This window comes from Rana temporaria, chromosome 1 (genome assembly GCF_905171775.1).
Source record: "Rana temporaria chromosome 1, aRanTem1.1, whole genome shotgun sequence".
Lineage (NCBI taxonomy): Eukaryota > Metazoa > Chordata > Amphibia > Anura > Ranidae > Rana > Rana temporaria.
Window position 1 is genome coordinate 389697849 of NC_053489.1, and position 21814 is coordinate 389719662.

The 21814-nt window shown below is 45.3% G+C and overlaps 1 protein-coding gene across 1 annotated transcript in view; it reads right to left on the reverse strand.

Annotated features, from left to right (window-relative positions):
- The window catches only part of LOC120912131 (MAP kinase-interacting serine/threonine-protein kinase 2-like), a 237520-nt gene that overhangs the window by 147897 nt on the left and 67809 nt on the right, over positions 1-21814 (reverse strand). Inside the window, 1 exon segment of the mRNA XM_040322579.1 lies at positions 4969-5056. Within this exon segment, the coding sequence (XP_040178513.1) occupies positions 4969-5056 (88 nt within the window).

A 21814-nucleotide genomic window follows, 5' to 3' on the forward strand; every position in this document is an offset into this window, starting at 1 on the left:
CATTACAGGCACCGCCACGTCTTCTGCGAGGCTATCAACCATTTGGTGTAAATTATTAAGCACTTTGGATGAACCCAGCGGCGTAGCTCTTCCACCCGGAGGTATCCAACAGAGCTCCTTCCTAGCACATCCTTTTCGTGCCCTTCACCTTGGACACTGGCGAAAAAAACTGAAGCACTTACCTTAGAGGAGGGGTTATATAGAGGGGAGCCTGTCTTCATTGGTTGTGCCAGTGTCCCATCACCTTTGGTGAACTATACAACCCACTATGTAAGGACTTAGACTCTGTGTCCCATGGTGTACGATAAAGAAAAAAAGACTGGACTATTAGCTTAATGGGTAAGAGATAATAAACAGTTTGTGCAATATAAATAAATAAAAAATTTACAAATTTTCGATTTATAAAAATTATGTTCCTCCCCTGGCTTTCACCAAGATGGCATCCAGCTATCAATATTAGTGGGTGATCATGAATGCATACCTAAGGTGTGCTTTAACCACTTAAGCCCCGGACCTTTAGGCAGCTAAATGCCCAGGCCAGGTTTTGCGATTCGGCACTGCGTCGCTTTAATAGACAATTGCGCGGTCGTGCGACGTGGCTCCCAAACAAAATTGGCGTCCTTTTTTTCCCACAAATAGAGCTTTCTTTTGGTGGTATTTGATCACCTCTGCGGTTTTTATTTTTTGCGCTATAAACAAAAATAGAGCGACAATTTAAAAAAAAAAATTCAATATTTTTTACTTTTTTCTATAATAAATATCCCCCAAAAACATATATAGCAATTTTTTTTCCTCAGTTTAGGCCGATACGTATTCTTCTACCTATTTTTGGTATAAAAAAAAATCGCAATAAGCGTTTATCGATTGGTTTGCGCAAAATTTATAGCGTTTACAAAATAGGGGATAGTTTTATTGCATTTTTATAAAAAAAAATTTTTTTACTACTATTGGCGGCGATCAGCGATTTTTTTCGTGACTGTGACATTATGGCGGACACTTCGGACAATTTTGACACATTTTTGGGACCATTGTCATTTTCACAGCAAAAAATGCATTTAAATTGCATTGTTTATTGTGAAAATTACAGTTGCAGTTTAGGAGTTAACCACAGGGGGCGCTGTAGGAGTTAGGGTTCACCTAGTGTGTGTTTACAACTGTAGGGGGGTGTGGCTGTAGGACTGACGTCATCGATCGAGTCTCCCTTATAAAAAGGATCACTTGATCGATACGCCGCCACAGTGAAGCACGGGGAAGCCGTGTGTACATACGGCTCTCCCCGTTCTTCAGCTCCGGGGAGCGATCGCGATGGAGCGGCTATAAACGAATAGCCGCGCCGTCGTCCCGGATCGCTCCCCGAGGGAATCCGCACGCAGCGGAGGGGGTCCCGATCGGACCCCCCACCCGCTAGAAGGCAAGGACGTATATATACGCCCTTCTGCCTGTACGTGCCATTCTGTGGACGTATATAGTCGTGCGGTGGGCGTTAAGGGGTTAATGTGCATGATTCTGGTTTCCTGATAGACTGGCATGTGTCGTTTAATCTGGGATCTTCTTACATCAATGTTATGCATGCAATATCCCGACCTACGTACAGGAAAAAAATATTGCTCTTTGCCCAAGCATGCGCACACTGGTGTAAAATCGGAGTGTGAAAGTTGATTTCACTCCAGCGCAACTGAGAAGCTGCTATCAATAGAATGACAAAATCTTGTGGATGTCTGGTAGTTGCCATTCTACACATCTACTACTGCAAAATATATGGGCTATCCCTAGCATATTTCAATGACGGAAACATGCCTGAAAACAATTGTGCATGAGTGGCAGTAGTGCCTGTACAGATTGGCATGCATTAATGGAATCTCACCTACACACCGGGACTTGCATATGCATATACAATCCCAAACCAGCGTAAAGTATATAATCAAAGTCTATTTAGTGGCGTTTTCACTTTACAATATTAAAGCGTTTGTTACCCCAACACTTCACATTCCTCATAACTGCCTGCTGTACCATGTACATGTATGAAAGTATCTTGTTTTCTTTGAATTCTCTCTTTTTTTTGTGAAATCTCTGGTGTTCCTGCCAGTCCCTCTGCTTTCTTATTAAAAACTGGTCACACTAGGTAGGAGAGCACACTATGGTCAGTTCTCTAGCTATGCTAGGAACTTGGCCTGCTCTCCTCCAATGATCAGACTTGTCCTGACAAAGCCAGATTGGATTGAGAAATGTGCATTTCCAGCTCATGAGATTAGTGTGCTTTGGAGTTCGGTAAGGTGCACTATATTCACAAGGGTGCCTGCATGCATTTTATGGATGGTCATCCCTTGGAAAACATAATTTTGCACTAAGAAATTTAACGTGAGCACATACATATATGGAATATTAGCATTGTTTGAAGGAAATACACTATTGTAGCTAATTTGTCTTCTTGCTAAATTATCGGTGAACAGGTATGTTGGAAGTTATTTGGTGGAAAACATAACATGTGCAAGACTTCATGTTCAACGGATGAGAGATGGGCACATGAAGAGGTAGCAAGAAAGAGCACCAAGTTTGAGGCACATCTTTTTATTTCAAACATATTTAAAATTTGGTTTGGTTTTGTGAAATTTAATATACAGTACTACACTGTATATGTATATTTGCTTATTTATGGCTCTCTTACTGAACACAATGATGGTTTGAGGAAGAGATAAACTGAAGAGAAGAAACACATCAAAGTGTATCCAATAACACTTTGACTCATATGTGTGAAAGATCTTAATTTGGTAAACATTTGGAAACACCACTACATGCACTTTGATTATATACTTGGACAATTTTGGGGATTTTCTATTTTATTTTTGCCCAGGGGGGCATGGTGACACCAGATGGTGGGCAGTATATATTCATTTATATTTCATGTGCGCTGATATTACAATACATCCATGCATAGTTGGTGTGGAAGCTTGAGGGTGGCCTTACAGAATTGTCAGCACTTCTAATGCCTCCCCTCTCTCACCCTAATGCTTTTGTAAGAGGAGGAGAAGGACCACCATAGGAAAAGTGCTGGCAACCCTTTCACCATTCTGCCACACCCCACCCTCACTTTTGGCACTCTACCTCCCGCCATCACCACTCCCCAGCACCCCTCCCACAGCTACCCAGCCCTGCTCTCACCACTTTGCTCTTCTCCCAACCCAGTCACCCACCACTTTCCCCCTACCCAACCTCTCTCAACTCTCCCCCCCCCCCCCCCCCCCCCCCCCACAATTTCAAACTCCCCCTCTTAAAGGGGCTGTAAAGGTTTGTTTTTTATTTTCTAAATAGGTTCCTTTAACCACTTCCAGACCTTAGGTGTTTTTCAGATTTGGTGTTTGCAAGACTAAAACAGTTTTTTCTGCCAGAAAATTACTTAAAATCCCCAAACATTATATATATTTTTTTCGAACACCCTAGAGAATAAAATAGTGGTCATTGCAATACTTTTTGTCACACCGTATTTGCGCAGCGGTCTTACAAGCGCACTTTTTTTTTGGAAAAAATCCACTTTTTTTAATTCAAAAATAAGACAACAATAAATTTGGCCCAATTTTTTTATATATTGTGAAAGATAATGTTACGCCGAGTAAAATGATACCCAACATGTCACGCTTAAAAATTGCGCCCGCTCGTGGCATGGCGTCAAACTTTTACCCTTAAAAATCTCGATAGGCGATGTTTAAAAAATTCTAGAGATTGCATTTTTTGAGCTACAGAGTAGGCCTAGGGCTAGAATTATTGCTCTCGCTCTAACGATCGCGGCGATACCTCACTTGTGTGATTTGAACACCGTTTTCATATGCGGGCGCTACTCGCGTATGCGTTCGCTTCTGCGCGCGAGCTCGTCGGGACGGGGCGCTTTAAAAAAAATTTTTTTTGTTTTCTTATTTATTTTTATTTATTTTATTACTTTTTACACTGAAAAAAATAAATAAAAAATTGATCACTTTTATTCCTATTACAAGGAATGTAAACATCCCTTGTAATAGAAAAAAGCATGACAGGTCCTCTTAAATATGAGATCTGGGGTCAAAAAGACCTCAGATCTCATATTTGGGCTTAAATGCAAAAAAAAAAATAATAATTGGGAAATGTCATTTTTTCAAATGACAAAAAAAAAAATTGTCTCTTTAAGAGGCTGGGCGGGACTGACGTTTTGACGTCACTTCCGCCCAGCAGAGCTATGGGGACGGGCGAAGGAGATTTTTCCTTCAGTCTCGTCCCCGCTCAGCTGCCGAACGGTCCCGAGCCCCTCTCCCGCCACCGATAACGGCGATCTTGCGGCGAATCCGCCGCGGAGACCGCCGTTATCGTTTACCAGACCGCGCACACTAAAGATTGATACCTCGGTTGTGGCAGCAGCTGCTGCCGTTACCGAGATATCAATCTTTAAAAAATGGACGTACATCGTCGTGCGCAGGTCTGGAAGTGGTTAAGCTAGTGCATTGTTGGTTCACTTGCCTTTTCCTTCGATTTCCCTTCTAAATGTTTTTTTCTTTGTCTGAATTTCTAACTTCATGTAAGCTTGCCCTCATCATCCGAGCTGTTCTGGCTATGGGTTAGTCAGCCAGAACAGCTTACTGAGGAGGAACAGGAAGTGAGAAATTCAGACAAACAAAACAAAGAAAAAAAACACTTAGAATGGAAATAGAAGGGAAATCGAAGGAAAAGATTAGTGAACCAACAATGCACTAGCTTAAAGGAACCTATTTAGAAAATAAAAACAAACCTTTACAACTCCTTTAACTGTGCCTGCACCTAGTCCCCCTCGTCAGGTGTCACGCCTGCACTTATCACCACCTAAGTCCATCTTCTCTCATCACCACTGATGCCAACATTCTTACACCCCTCTCCATAACAAACCTTGCCTATTCTGGAAAAGGCACAATTTAGCTAGTAATAATTTATAATAGGTACATTCTTTCAATTTCATAGAATATATTTTACCAGGACGGGAAGAGCATTCAAAATTAAACACAGGCTCCAAGTTTCTGGACTGTCCTTCATATTCTTCTGTCTCAAACGGATTTTGATTCTAAGACAAGGAAAAACATATTTTTCTAAGTGAACCACTACCATGCTGCAGCAATACATAAAAGTTGAGAATTCACAAATGGAGCACATATCTATATTTAATCTGAAAGACACATAGTCATAAACAGAACAAATTATCTCCCTGACAAATGTCTGGGATCCATACATAGGAAAAGGGCTTATCCCGCGTACACACGATAATTTTTCGGGTTGTAAAAAACGATTTTTTTTTTAAAAATTTCATTCAAAACGATCATGTGTGGGCTTCAGAGCATTTTTCGGGTTCTGAAAAACATGCTCTATTTTTTCATGACATTTTAAACAATGTCGTTTTTCGGGTTGTAAAAAATGATCGTGTGTGGGCTTTAACGACGTGAAAAACCCGCGCATGCTCAGAACCAGGTTATGAGACGGGAGGTAAAACTACCGTTCGTAATGGAGGTTGCACATTCATTACGCTGTAACAGACAGAAAAGCGCGAATCGTCTTTAACTAACATGAAATCAGCTAAAGCAGCCCAAAGGGTGGCGACATCCGCATGGAACTTCCCCTTTATATTGCTGTTGTATGTCACCGCGCTTTGCTAGAGCATTTTTTTTCCACTATCGTGTGTAGGCAATGTCGTTTTAACGATGAAGTTGGAAAAAAAGTTGTTATTTCTAGAGGCTGAAAAACGTCGTTTTTTTACAACCCCGAAAAATTATCGCGTGTACGCGGCATTAGAATCGGTATTAGTGGAATTGAAAAGTTTAAGAGATAAGAAGTCCTGGCACACTTCTCACCTCAGGCCTCGTACACACGACAGTTTCTCGGCAGAATTCAGCGAGAAACTCGGTCAGAGCCGGATTCTGCCGAGAAACTCTGTCGTCTGTACACTTTTGGCCCGATGGAGCCGCCGAGGAACTCGTCGAAAATAGAGAACATGTTCTCTATTTTCTCTTTGTTCTATGGGAGAAGGCGGCCCGCCGAGCTCCTCGGCGGCTTCATCCCTGAACTCGCCGAGGAACTCGATGTGTTTGGCACATCGAGTTCCTCGGCCGTGTGTACGAGGCCTAAGAGTGTGCAGGGTAAGAGTGTCCTTTTGTAATGCTCATACAGTATATCCTTCATCATAGGTCCAAAATAAAACAGACTTTTATTAAAAGTAAAAAAAAACTTCAATAACATTTTGGTGGCACATAAAATTTGTCACTATTCAGAACACATTTCAGAGTTAAGAATCTTTAGAAGTGTTTGGGACTATTTACACCTTTGCATTTCAACATACATTACCATACGTACACCATAGCTGCTGGTTGAAATGCCATTAGAGGGCATTTCTGGGACATGCATTGGCCAAAAGAACTTCATGTCATTTTTATAATGTGTCAAAGGAACCTATCGATGAGCAAAAATCACGCATCAAGGCACGTTACAAAATGTTTGTCAACAATGTGCTTAAAACGATGAAAACGCACACAGAATGGTAAAAAAACATTCTACGTATTCATTCCAACCTCTCTTTTTGCGATGCAAAGTTCCCAATATAGGTAATGCTGAGATTATTTTTGTTCTGGTCTCGGCTGCACAAATGGGCCTTTACAGGAACATCAGTTTTGTATTAGTGAATTTGTTTAGTTTCATTCACTGATCGTTTGGACTCCTCTCACCAACATAAGAGACCTGTAGGACCTTCTGCACAAATTATTATATATTGTACCATGTTTGGGGATTTGCAGCCTAATCTAATTTGTATCCTGTACTCCTGGTATTCATCCCCCAAGTGGTATGGATTGGTCTTGACTACAGAAGACAGATTCTTCATATGTGCTAAGCCAAACCAACAAAGAAACACATATAGGTAGATTCAGGTAGGGGCGCCTAAACTTAAGGACGGCGTAGCCTAGCGTGTTTACACTACGCCGCCTTAAAGAGGAGTTCCACCCAAATTTGGAACTTCCTCTTAACCCACTCCTCTCCCCCTTACATGCCACATTTGGCATGTAATTTTTTTGGGGGGGGAGTGGGGGCTTCAGCACGAGTGGGACTTCCTGTCCCACTTCCTCCTTCCTGTAGGCGACTAAGCTTAGTCGCCTTCAGGAAGTGGCTGCTGTTGGCGATCGCCTAGGACACGTCACAGGTCCTAGGCGATCTCCTGGCCAATTACACGGCGCGGCGCCGGGCCGCGCCGCTCGCGCATGCGCAGTGCCGCGCCGCTCGCGCTCGCGCATGCGCAGTGGGTGCCCGGCCGTGAAGCCGAAAGCTGTCACGGCCGGGTGCCCACACTGAAGATGAAGACGCCGGCCGGGGAGGGGGGGAGAGGAGCGGAGCCCCGGCCGGCGCGTCGCTGGAGCGCTGGAGCAGGTAAGTGCCTGTTTATTAAAAGCCAGCAGCTACACTTTTTGTTGCTGCTGACTTTTAATAAACACACAAATGGCTGGAACTCCCCTTTAAGTAAGAGAGGAAAGTACATGATTCAGAAAGCACTTACCTCTTTACTTAGGGCGGCGTAGTGTAAACACGGCGGGCGTAAGGGCGCCTAATTCAAATTGCTTGGAGGGGGGCGTGTTGTATGGAAATGAGGCTTGACCTCACGTTTTTTGAAGTTTTTTTACACTGCGCATGCGCCGGGCGCCTACATTTCCCAGGGCACATTGCGGCTAAGTACGCCGTACGGGCCTATTGATTTCGACGCGGACGTAAACGACGTAACTCACGATTAGCGGACGACTTTCGCAAACGACGTAAAAAATTCGAACCTCGCGGCGGGAACGGCGGCCATACTTAACATTGGCTAGGCCACTAGAGCATAGCTCTAACTTTAGGCCGCCTAAGGCCTTACGGAAACGACGTTAATCGACTACGGCGGGCTCGCGTTCGTTTGGGAATCGTCGTAAAAGCTCATTTACATAATCTACGCCGGCCGCAATGGAAGCGCCACCTAGCGGTCAGCCAAAACATTGCAATCTAAGATAGGACGGCGCAAGCCGTCCTATCTTAGATATGTTTAAGTGTATCTCTGTTAGAGAATACACTTAAACATAGGGCGGCGTAGATTCAGAATCTACCTAATAGCATCTACTTAACAAGTATCCCCCATCTACTTAACAAGCAGTGCAGCCATCAGAAAATTTTGGGGGCCCTTACACAGTTTTAGGCCTGGTCCCCCCAGGGCCCGCCTGTGATGGTTGCAAACGAATCTAGCAGGCTGGTTGTACCCAAGTTGATCGATTGATCGATCAACTTGATACATTCAGCCTGCCCATTAACCACTTCAGCCTCGGAGGATTTTAACCCCTTCCTGACCAGAGCACTTTTTGCAATTTGGTACTGCATTGTTTTAACGAACAATTGCGCCGTCGTGCAACGCTGCACCCAAACAAAATTTGCGTCTTTTCTTTTCCCACAAATAGAGCTTTCTTTTGGTGGTGTTTGATCACATCAAGTCTCTTACGCCGTTGTATCTTGGGTGCATATTTATGCTGGCCACTAGGGGTGCTTCCGTAGATTTACACGTTGAATATGCAAATGACCTAGATACGCCGATTCACAAACGTACTTGCGCCCATCGGATTTAGCTACGCCATTTACGTAAGGCTTGCGTCCGGCGTAACGCTACCCCTACTATATGAGGCGCAGCCAATGCTAAGGTATGGATGTCGGAACAGCCGTAATTTTTAACGTTGTTTTGTGTAAGTTGTACGTGAATGGGGCTGGGCGTAGGTTACGTTTACGTCACAGGCATTGAGCCAGCGTATGTTTATGGGAGTAAATTTGATGCATATTTGCGCATGCGCCGTACGTTCTGCGCTTCATTTACATGGGGTCACGATTCATTTAAATACATCACACCCACCTTCCACCTACTTTGAATTACACAGGCTTACGCCGGCATATTTACGTTACGCCGGTGCAACGTTGTCGGCGAGTGCTTTCTGAATACTGATCTTGCCTCACTATCTTACGGCGGCGTAGCGCATATCAGATGCGCTACGCCGCACTAAAGATACTCCAATGTATCTGAATCGCGGCCATAGAGTCTACAAACTATGGGAAAGATTTATGGCATTTTGTATTATTTTTTTAAATAGTATTGGCGGTGATCTGCGATTTTTAGCGGTACTGCGATATTGCGGTACTGCGAGATCGGACAATTTAGACACTTTTTTGGGACCATTCACAATTACACAGCGATTAGTGCTATAAAAAATGCACTGATTACTGTGTAAATGTCACTGGCAGGGAAGGGGTTAACACTTGGGGGGATCAAGGGGTTAAATGTGTGTTCTAACTGTGTGGAGAAGGGAGTGACTAGGAGAGGATGCATGCGTTGTGGAGACTGGAGGGATGGATAGTGCTTGGAGTGGGTGGGGATGCGTGCATTGTTGAGACCGGAGGGATGGATGGTGCTTGGCATGGGTGGGGATGCGTGCGTTGTTGAGACTGGAGGGATGGAGTAGATGCTGGGTGGGGATGAAGATGATTGAGTTGCATTGTGAAAATGGATGAGGATGACTGTGGGTGGGAATGAGAGTTACATAGTAAAGAGGCGGGCAGCGGGTTCTCCAAAATGTAACTAATTTTCACCCAGAGTCATCTATTTTCACAATGCAAATCAAATATAGGCAGCAAGGGTGTCCCATCCAAGAAGGAGATAAAGTCCAACTAAAATGTACAGGCAGCACAGGGGGCACAGTCGGCAGCACACATTAAATGTTTGCGAAATACCCTCCATGCTGCACTCTTGGATCTGTTCACGCGGTCTGTGTCCTTGTGCACCGTCGACGAGCTGGTCATTCCCCCTGTTCCTGTCCTGGCCAATCACAGTCCAAGCAAACCTTGCAGCAGCCATCAGGCTCTGCCACTGCAGGGAATGGATGAGGAGTGAGTGCTGTCTGCAGTCACCAGGCCTGGGGATGTTAAGACTGCCAAGTTGCCATTGCCAACCTGAAAAGCTGCTACTGGTGATGTGTCACCTCATGATTCTCTGCAGCGGGGGGGGGGGGGGGGTATTTGCGCTGCAGACGAAAATGAAAGTGTCATCTCCTCTTGATCTTGATGATTCTCTGCAGCAGCACGCTGTTTATCAGCGGAGCAGGTGCAAGGTTCCTTACATGTTCTGCTGTTGGGGGAATGTGTCCTGGTCGGCCAGGCCCCTGGGGACATTCGGGCCCCTTACATGTGTAATGCCTGTACCCCCCTGATGGCGGCCCTGTTAACAAGTATCCCCTTCTATAATTAATACGTGAATATAAAGTGCAATACTGATGATGTGGGTAATGGATTTACCCTATTGGTATAAAGTGCACCTGTGCTTAATATATAAAAAAAAAAAAAAAACACCAATAAATACAATATAGTGATTAAATACAGATGCAAAAAACAAAAAGTGTAGCGCTAAATATATGTGAAAAAAAATAAATAAAAAAGACTATAGAAAAAAATCTATTGATCATATATTGAAAACACCAGGGGCCAAATTCTCAAAAAGCTGTGCAAATTTAGTATTACCTAACTTATGTCATTTAAGTTACGGCGCCCTAAGTTGGTGTCGTAAGTGCCGTATCCACAGCGCATTTGCGCACAAAATTGCGCCATCCGTAACTTAAATTCCGAGGCGTAAAGCGTGGTTATGGCAAGTGGGAAGGAAGTGGGCGTGCTTCATTGTAATGAGCCGTGACCCCATGCAAATGAAGGGCCGGCCGTACTGCGCATGCGCGCACGAATCTGGACCTCACTGGGCATGTGCAGAACTTTGCTCAGCGCAATCAGTGAGATAGGTAAAAGGCCAAGCGTACTTAGTTTGAGGATCGCCCTGTGTCTAAATAGCCCCAGTCAAACACACTTCCCTTGCAAAAGTATTTCCCTGTGTTCCCTTCCTAAAGCAAGTTGCTTCTGCTTTGAACGTTTGTCAGTGTTTGTTGGTAAGATTTGTTTGTGAGAAAAGTTGTTGAGGAGTTGTAGAGTATAGTTGGTGTTTGTTTTTGATAATTTGTTATTTGCTTTGATTTTTGTTGCCTGTTTGTTTTTGATAAGCGTTTGTTTTTTGGTGTGTGATTGTTTTTTGTTTCCCTTTTTTGCCTGTTTGTTTTTGAATTTATAGTAGCTGTCTGTTTGTGTTTTTTTTTTTTTGCAGTGATTTTTTTTCTTTGTTTTGTTGATTGTTTTTTGGGTGAGTTTCCTGTTGCTGGGTGGTGTCTGTGATGGCCCCCAAGCGCAGGAAGCTAAATTTTTCAGTGGCAGAGAAGCATAGAGAGCCAGAACACCACCCCGGCCAGGAGGAAGGAGATCCTGCAAAAAATCACGGATCGGATCAATGCGTCGGGGGGGGGGGGGGGGAGACCAGGACCATCGCTGGCATCCAAAAAAAAATTTACGATTTAAAGAGCGTGTCCCGGAACAAGCTGGCAACGCTGCATGCCCATACCAGGGGCACTGGAGAAGGGGGACCCTGCCCAGTCAGGATGAGTGAGGAGGAATGGGCAGCGGCCCAGTGTTTCCACCCACAGCAGGTGGTGGGCCTGCCTGGCTTTGACTCTGATGCTCCTGTGAGGACAGGTAAGTTTTTTATTTTTTCTATCTGGCATGTGTGGGTGGGGGAAGGGAAGATGTGCCAAGTGTGTTGATCCACCAACCTGTGATTGTTTTGTGTCCTCCCCAGAGGAGGACACAAAAGGAGGTTGCAGCCCCATCAGCCCAGGAGGTGGCAGCCCCATCAGCCCAGGAGGTGGCAGCCCCATCAGGGCAGGAGGTTGCTGCCCCATCAGGGCAGGAGGTTGCTGCCCCATCAGGGCAGGAGGTTGCTGCCCCATCAGGGCAGGAGGTTGCTGGCCCATCAGGGCAGGCTGCTGCACCACCCCCAAGACAGGCTGATGCTGAGTCCCAAGAAGGGCAGGATTCGCCATGGGAGGGGAGTGCCCACAACTCCCCTAATTTGGATGTTGAGTGGGAGGAGGATGAGAATATTGTGATTGGCCGGCAAATCATGATGGGCCAAGATAGGACCTTTGAGTCATCCCCTGAGGGTACCCCAGCAGTCAGGCCACCATCAGAGGTGGCCCCTCCCAACCCTCCTCCAACATGCAGCAACCCCCATGGGTCACTCCAACCCCTCCTCAAAGGCCACAAGCCTCAGGGGCAAGTAGGAGGCCGACCCCGGAAACCAGGGGGGGTTTGAGCGTCTGCCGGTCAGTCTGCTGAGGGACAATGCCCGGCAGACCCGCAGTCTGGGTGAAATTAAAAAAACAATGACCAATATGGAGCACAGCCTGGGTTTAATGAGGGAATCACTGGGTGATGAGGCCACCAACTCAGTGGGGGTCATCACCTGTTTGTGGGACCTGAAGAACGCCACAACAGGCGTGGCCCAGGAGGTGACTGCCCTGACCCGGGCTGTGCAGGACAATACCCGGGCTGGCCAGGCTAATACGGCTGACATCACTGCCTGTCTGACAAGGATAGCCGTGGCCTTGGAGGGCAGGCCAGCAGGAGGACAGACACCAGGGGAGGCTCCTTCTTCCCCTGCACAGACCCCCCCCCCCGTGAAGATACTCCCTCCCCTGCACAGCCCCCCCCCCCTTGAAGATCCTCCAGTTGGCCGTGCCCAGCCCAGAAGGAGCACTCGGCAACATCAATAAGTTGCAGGGGTACTTTTTTTTTTTTATTATACTGTATTTATGATTTGGTTTATGTGTGTGAATGATGTGTGAATGTGGGGGGGTGGCATTCCTGATAACATAAGGGTGTCACCCTCAGTTTTGGTGGAGTAGGGATCCCCAGGACCAGGGAGAAGTGTTCCCAGGTTCCTGAATGGTGTATGAATGCACAGTGACATAATTGGAGCCGTGGCGGGGCGTTACTGCTCCCAAGTACCAAAGGGGGGGGTACTTGGATCTAATCCAATTCGATGTGCATGTGATGTGTCTGTGCTAGGGACCACAGTGGTGTGCATTCATGCATTCTCATTGTGAGATAATTAATGTGCGTTTTCTGTGAAAAAAGACATTCTCATTGTCATATAATTAATGTGCATTTACTGTGCAAAGAAACATTTTAAATGTCACATATCTGTGCGTTTATGGTGTAAAACCAAACAATAAAGTGAGATAATGAAGGTCCATTTACTGGGAAAAGATGCCTTCAGCAAGTCGTCTCCTTATTGCTGTGCCCTCAGCAGACTGCGTAGAGGTGGTTGGGGGGGGGGATTGCCTGGGTGGGGGGTCAGGTCAGGACATAACTCAATATGCAGGCCCCTTCTCATTGCAAAATTGTGTAGTATGCAACATGCCTCAATTATTTGACAGACAAAGTCTGGGGAATACAAGAGTGTACCCCCAGTCTTGTCAAGGCATCTGAAGCGGGACTTGAGAAGCCCGAATGTCCGCTCTACAATTGACCGGGTGCGAATGTGCACCTCATTATATTTGTGTTTTCCTGGTGTTTGGGCGTTCCTAAATGGTGTCATTAGGTGGGGTCCCAAGGCATATCCAGAGTCACCTGTAAGGGAAAAGACAGGAGGATATTAGTCATGCATGTGCCCCTTGTGATGTCTGCATCATGGGGGGGGGCATACCTGACACCAATGTCACTCACCAATCAGCCAGCTGTCTCCATACACATTCTGCTCCAAGTCTTGGTAGATCTTGGTCTGCCGGAGAATGAAACTGTCGTGGCACGACCCTGGAAATTTTGCACAAACGTGCCAGATGAAGCCATGAGCATCTACAATAGCTTGGACGTTGATCGAATGTCAGCCTTTTCTGTTCCTGAACAGGTGCTCAGTTTCATTGGGGGGGCTGTAGTGCCACATGGGTGCAGTCTATCACCCCGATGGTCCGTGGGAAGCCACCAATGTTGTAGAAGTCAGTCATGGCTTGCAGACGCTGCTCCTCCTGGGTTTGCTTTTCAAACTGGTTGCCCATGCGCCGCAGTATGGCAGGGACCACCTGATGGACACATCGGCTCATTGTCGACTGCACCATCCCAGCCAGACCTCCAGATGCACGCTGGAAAGACCCAGTGGCCAAAAAATGAAGGTTGCCATAACTTTTTGTAGAGGTGGCAGGGCATGGGATCGTTTGGTTGGGGTGGTGAGATCCTCCTGAAGTATTTGGGTGAGCTCCAAGATGGCTTCCCTGTCAAATCTGAAGTTGCCATACACCTCATAATCAGGCATGGCAAACAGATCGCGCCGTGGGCGGTAAACCCTCTCCTGTGCCCGCATCCTCCTCCTCTGTGCCCTCCTCCTCCTTCTTTGTGCCTGTAAAGTGGCAACTGCCGCAAGAACCATTGATGGCCCGGGCATTTTTGCTGACAGATTCTTGACAACTCTAGCTCTAGTCAGTAGCTTGAGCAGACCCTTACACGGCATGTGTAAAATTAGGTCTGCTTTTATAAAGTGTAAATTTGCGCAGGGAAACTAACAGGTGCGCACAGGGCGGAAACTACGGTGCACACACTTAATTTTGTGGATCGCCCTATCTCCCTCATTTGCATCTTTGCCTATCAAAAACAGCGGCGTGACTAGCGTAATTTGCGCCCGGGGATGCGCAGGTGAATTTTTTTTAGGTAGGACGGAAAATCCGGAAATCTAGGCTTAACTCGTTTTGAAGATCGGGTGCAAAGATACGCGCCGTGTAAATTTAGAAAACTTTAGTTAAGTCCGCGTATCTCTTTTGAGAATTTGGCCCCAGGTGTACTGATTTCAAGGCAGCTTTAATGGCAGACAAAGGGATGGAATTCTGAGGGTTTCCACTGTGTACACAGTATAAGGTAAGACGATGGGAGAAGATAACCAAATCTAGCCAATGATGACCGTGGGCACTTTCCAATATCAAAAAGATCCAAAGGCTCAGATTGTGAAAGGTAAAGGAGAAAAAAACGAGGATGCAAATAGTGTAAATTCGTAAAAAATTATTTACTTGGCAGCAAATAAAAATTTACACTCACATTTCAGTAGATAAAATAGGCATGTATCAAATGAGCAGTAGGGTCAGCATGGAGTCCCAACGCGTTTCGATCATCTCTAGATCGTCATCTGGGGCACTGACCTACTGCTATGAATGACCCTAATATATAAATAAGTCCCCCATACCTTAATTGTGGCTCCAGATGGAAGAATCACGATGTGTCGTTACTTCCGGGTTCATGAAAGCAGGGTGACGCAGGCGTGCGCTCCAAGACTCAAAACAAGAAGAGAGCCGGAACGCAACGCCGAATGTCCGGAGGTCAGGTGGCTTGTCCCAGACATGCACTCTAAGACAACCACCAAGCCTCGTTCTCAATGCGGGACCGCGTCACATGACCCCCAGCGAAAAATAGATGCGGACAGCGCGCATATAAAACGAGGAATGACATCCACCTGAAATCTAGCTGAGACAGAAAAAAAAAGGGGGGCATACAACCGATACAAAATAAAACTTAAATCAAAAATTGAAATCTGATGATTAGATGAATAACATAAAAACACCAGATTGGTAATCTTTAATATATTGGACAATAAGACAAGGTTCTTCAAATTAAACAGGACAGCACATTTTGTACTCTTTCATACATTTAAATTTGAAAAAAAAAAAAAAAAAACTCAAATAAAATAATGTAAGTGATAAACAAAAAAAAAAGAAATGAGTATAATATAGTCAAAAGCACACCCTTACTAATGATGTAAAACCAAATAGAGACGCTATGTGGGCTGGCAAAAACAAAAGCTGAGCGCTCTAAAGAAACTCTACGAGGTGGAACCTGAAGTAAGGAGGAAAAAGAAAGAAAAAAAAAAAGACAAGGTTCTTGTCTCCAACCATATCCGGAATATTACATAAAATAACATCAGGCAGGATATCAAAACCATGCCAATGTATAAATAAGTAATAATATATGCTAAACCACAGTCAAATGAATGTTGTGTGGTAAAAGTAGTTAAAAAATAAAACAAAGTGGAAAGAAATTAAAAAAAGACTAAAATTTAAAAAATATATGGAGCCACAATTGGGTGTGAAGGTGCATCACAGTATAACATTATGATTGATTGATGAATGCATTTATGTCCCATTCGACATTGAGGCCGTGCGGAACATAAGTGCGTAATTCATAAATCCAATAAGCCTCCAATCTGGACACCCCTCTTGTTTTGGCCCCTCCCCTCCATGGTGGCACATACTTGTCAATTATTAAAAACTTGTGCCTTTGGGGTTACGGTCATGACAGTCCCTGTAGTGTCTCGGGACAGCATGTTTGGTACATCCACCAATAATTTTAGTGACATGTTCACCTACCCGTACGGAAAAGGTCCGTATGGTATGACCAACGTATTGTTTTCCGCACGGCCAGGTGATAAGATACACAATGTGCGTAGTCGCACATGTGCAAAATGATTTGATGGGATAAATACGGCCTGTGTTACTGGACCTAAATTCCAATGACTTGGACTTCCCATTGGTATTGAATTGGCAAACACTGCACTTCTTACAAGGAAAATATCCTTTCATGTCCTGAAAGAATACAGGGCGGCATGGGGGGTCCACAACGTTAGGAGCAATGCTGTTTCTCAACGTTGGTGCTCCCTTAAAGATGACTTTGGCCCGTTCAGGTAGATTGGGACCCAGGACCTTATCATTTTTGAGTATATTCCAATGCTTGTCAATGATTGTTTTTACATCCCTATGCTGGTTGGAATATGAAGTAACCATGGAGAATTTAAAGGATTCATCCCGTTCTCGCAGAGCTTTATCCATCAAAAGAGAGTTGCGTTCAATTAATGGCACTTTTTGTAACTTAAAGCGGGGGTTCACCCTATATAAAAAAAAAATATATATTTTTTTTCCTCTAGCATTAAATTTGGCATAGTAGCGCGAGCTACAGTATGCCTGTCTGTATTTTTTTATCCCCGTACTCACTGTGCAATTGTATATTGAAGATTCCGGGGAATGGGCGTTCCTATGGAGAGGGAAGGTGATCGACGGCCGGCCCTGGCACGTCACGCTTCTCCGGAAATAGCCGAAATAGGCCTGGCTCTTCACTGCGCCTGCGCATAGCCTGTGCACAGGCGCCGTGAAGAGCCGAGACCTACTCCGGCTGTCTTCGGGGAGCGTGACGTGCCAGAGCCGGCCGTCAATCATCCTCCCTCTCCATAGGCACGCCCATTCCCCGCAGGAGTCGGAATCTTCAATATACAATTGCACAGTGAGTACGGGGATAAAAAAATACAGACAGGCATACTGTAGCTCGCGCTACTATGCCAAATTTAATGCTAGACTGTTGTTAAGGAGGGTGAACCACCGCTTTAAGATCTACAGATGTGACATAGCCTTTCTCAACAAATCTTTGTTTAAGCATTAATGCCTGTAAGAAATAGATGTCATCATTAGTACAGTTCCTCCGTAAACGCAGGAACTGGCTACGCGGAACTGAGTTAAGCCAGGATTTATTATGGCAACTGTCAATAGGAATAAAACTATTCCTATCGGTGGCTTTAAAGTATGTTTTGAATTTGAACTGTCTGAATTCAAGTTCTATTTCAAGGTCCAAGAAGGTGATCTTGATAGGACTACAATCAAAAGAAAATGAGATACCACGTTCATTAGTATTCAAAAACGAAAAAATACTCTTCCAAGAGGAGGAGGACGTCGTCTATATACCTAGCCCATAGGACAAGGGACGAATGTCTATCTCGATAGACAACGTCCTCCTCCCACTTGGCCATAAAAAGATTGGCGAGGCTGGGGGCAAACTTGGCCCCCATAGCCACACCACATCTTTGAAGGAAAAATCTCTGGTCGAACCAGAAATAGTTGTGGGTGGTTGCAAATTCCAACAGCTATAACGACCTATTCGTGATGTGATCGAATCGATTCCACTTACAATAGGTCTATCAGGTGGGTTCAACGGATCCTTGTGGATCTTAGGTAGATGGTATATGGTTGGAATCCTAGGAGCAATAGGCACTAAATAGGCCTTTTCTTTCCTATTCAAGATGAATGAACTAAAACCCTTAAGGCCCTGTACACACGAGGAGACATGTCCGATGAAATCGGTCCGCGGACCGTTTTCATCGGACATGTCTCCTGGGATATTTTGGTCTGATGTGTGTACACACCATCAGACCAAAATCCCCGCGGACAGGGAACGCGGTGACGTGGCGGTGGCAGTGACGCGGCGACGTGCGCAAACCAGGAAGTTCAATGCTTCCACGCATGCGTCAAATCAATTCGCATGCGCGGGATTTCGGTCCGCTGGATAGACGTACTAACCAGTGGACATGTCGGATGGACAGGTTTCCAGCGGACAAGTTTCTAAGCATGCTAAGAAACTTTTGTCCGCTGGAAAACGGTCCGATAGGCCATACACACGACCGAACACGTCCGATGAAACTGGGCCTCAGACACTATGTTGACCAATTCTTTTTTGAAAGTATTGGTGGGGTTATTGGGTAGTACTTGGTAGGTATCTGAGTCGCCAAGAATGCGATTCATCTCTGTAACGTAGCCAGTTTTATCCATAATGACTATCCCACCCCCCTTATCGGCAGGGCGCACAATAAGGTCCTTGCGATTACATAGAGATTGGAATCCTTCTCTAGCTACGGGGTGTTTGTAAAATTTCTTGACGTGCAAGGATTCAAGATCTTTGAGAACTAGATCCCTGAACACATTGACAGAAGAGCCGCTGGAACCGAGGGGTTGAACAGTGAGGGGTTGGAAAGACCCGAATGGACAGTCCCAGATGTTGCAGCTCGCTCCATAAAAGGTGAAGTATTTGAAATAAAATGTCTCTGAATATTGATTTTCCGGACAAACTTTTGGACATCAATAAAGGTATCAAATTTGCTCAATTTATTAGGAGGGGCAAACTTTCCAGGACAGCAAGTTCTTCAGTTGTAAGTTCTTTACCACTGAGATTAAACAGTCCTAAACCTGTTACATCTTTCTCTTTTTTCCTTTGGTGTCTCCTACCTCCCCTGTTACCTCTTTTGGGTCCGAAGGCCTTTTTTGGCCTCTCCCGCCCCAATGAAAATCCTTACTGGAATGATTATCTGGACCATGATAATCTTAATTGGAATGTGGTCGCGGATAACCCATAGGACCATCACGTGTATCCTGTAAAGGTAAAAACCTGTTGTTGGTATACACAGGGGGGTAATTGTAAGAATATGAAGCGGTCTCATAGGGGGTCACATAGTCGCCAGGCCTCCTTGGTGATTCATTGTCATGGCACCCCTGATTTTGATAGACAGGAGTCTTATGATCAGGTATGTTCCCCCTAGAACGGCCTCTACCCCCTTTCCTATTTTGATTGTTAGGTTGACTTCTAACTGGAGTATCAAAAATAGGGTGTCTCCCCCCTTGGAGGTGGTCCTCTCGGGGGGGGGGGGGGGGTTGGGATGTACATGATTAGGCCGATGCGTGCTGGTCGAGTAAACACCTGAGTGGTTATCACCCGTGTCCATCACAGGAGAGGATTCAGGATTAGCTGAAGCCACCAGTGATTTCTGCCAGTTGAATACGGTCCTGGTTTTATAGTCACCAGCATCCCTAGAGTACTTTATGTTTTTTATTTTTTTTTATCTCTATCCTCCTTCTCCAAATGTGACTGGAGATTGGAGGAAAGGGAATTATATTCAGTGGAGTTCTTGAAGTTCAAACGTTTATCTTTCAACTCCTTGATTTCTCTATCAAGCACCTAAAGCCTAGCTTGTTTCCGGGAAATCAGAAAACCCAAGAAGTTGGTGCCTGCTTCAATAAAGTAGCGGTACCAGGAGTCTAGATCTAAGTCACCCTGTTGGGGTTGTGCCTCCCATCTAAGGCTCCTAGGAACCATACCCTCCGTTATGTATTGTTGTAGAAAGGCAATGTCCCACTGCAAATGCAATTCAGAGACCATGGTGTTCTTAAGTCTCAGGAACATGCCCCCTATTTCGGTATCATTGCCTATGACAGAAAAAAACACCATCGTTATTAACGGTACGTTGGGCCCTATAATCAAATATATCCATGATAAACAAAAGTAATATGAATACAGAAAAAAGTGGCTGCAGTGAAAATGATCTAAACAAAATGCACCAAAAACAATATACAAGGTATGTATATAAATCACAGCGCTACCTAAATTAACATATATATGGCAGCCAACACCACAGAATTAGATCGATTCTGTACGCAAACACAAAAAAAGTGTAGCGCTAAATATATGTGAAAAAAATATAAAAAAAATATATTGATAACACCATAAGTGCTCAAAATCCATAAATGGTGATATAAAGAATAAAGTCTCTGATAGTTCCAAATCCAAATGATCCAACCAAAGTGACTTGTTGTGGAAAATAAAGGTGAGAAATTGCTAGTAGATCCACCACCAGAATAAAGTCCTTGTGCTTTGTATAAATTATTGGTGATATCCAATCCAAACATGTACGTGAAAAATGACAGAAAAAAAAATAGGTATAAAAATAATAAAAATAAAAATGAAAAATAAATAAATAAAAATATGATGAAAAAGTGCTTTGTGCTTTTGTGAGCGTCTAGTTCCCTGCGGCCCCCCACCCAAAGCACCCTGTCCCCATGTTGATGAGGACAGGGCCTCTTCCCGACAACCCTGGCTGTTAGTTGTCGGGGTCTGCGGGCGAGGGCTTATCGGAATCCGGGAGCCCCCTTTAATAAGGGGGCCCCCAAATCCCAGCCCCCCCCACCCTATGTGAATGTGTATGGGGTACATCGTACCCCAATCCATTCACCTGGTGGAAAAAAATGTCAACAAAAAAACACTACACATGTTTTTTTAAGTCATTTATTAGGCAGCTCCGGGGGTCTTCTCCCGCTCTCCGGTGCCTTCTCTGCTTTCTCCGGTGCTTTCTTCCTTCTGCGGGGCACCACCGCTTTCTTTTTGCAGCTCTTTTAATAGCGGGGGCCCGGTCTTCCTTGTCGCCTTCTTCCTTCTTCTCTTCTTGAGATGTTGACTCGACGCTCCGTCCCGCTGTAATACCAGTTGCGCAGTGCGCAACGATTTATATAGGCATGGGGCGTGAGGTCATACAGGAGCGTGGTCACTGGGGGCATCACCCGGTGACCACGCCCCATGCCTATATAAATCAAACATATAATGAACATATCTTTGGCCAGGCCAGGAGGGGGGCAGCAGAGGGAGACTGACATTCTATCCCATCAGTTTAAGTTTGGCATGTATTAACCCGTTTTGGCTGGGAATCCACAACCCTTACCTACAACTTAAGCGCTGAGAGCTAGTGAGATCCCTGGTTATCGTTTGGAGACTTACTCATCACCGAGGTAAATGGGGTGAAATCTAAAACAAGTGCCCTACAGGAGCAGGCTGCCCGACTGGTTAGTCGACAGGAGGTGGAGTTCGTAGCGGACCCGTCTGATGTTTCAAAGGAGGCCTGGCTGGCGACCCAGGAGGCAGTAAACAGGCTTACTGGCTCTGCGGCTTACCAGAAAAGGCTTTTCAACAGGCTACCTTTCTATGAAGAGGGGGAACAGACAGGTAGGCTGCTGCCAAAAATAATCCAGGCTTCCCAGACTTCCCCTTCCATTGGGGCCTTATGCCCAGAGGGGGGAGGCGGCTGGTGAATACCCCCATTTTTATAATGTAGATACCCCCGTTCTTATAATGTAGGCGCTGGTGGGGTTCTACTCGGACCTGTATAGGTCCCGGGTGGAGTATTCGCAGATTGACCTGCAGGACTATCTTCAGGGCATCGAGTTACATGGCATTAGATTTCGCCCGATTATAAACTGCGCCATTGGGAAAGCATTTTATCACACTGATCTTGGTG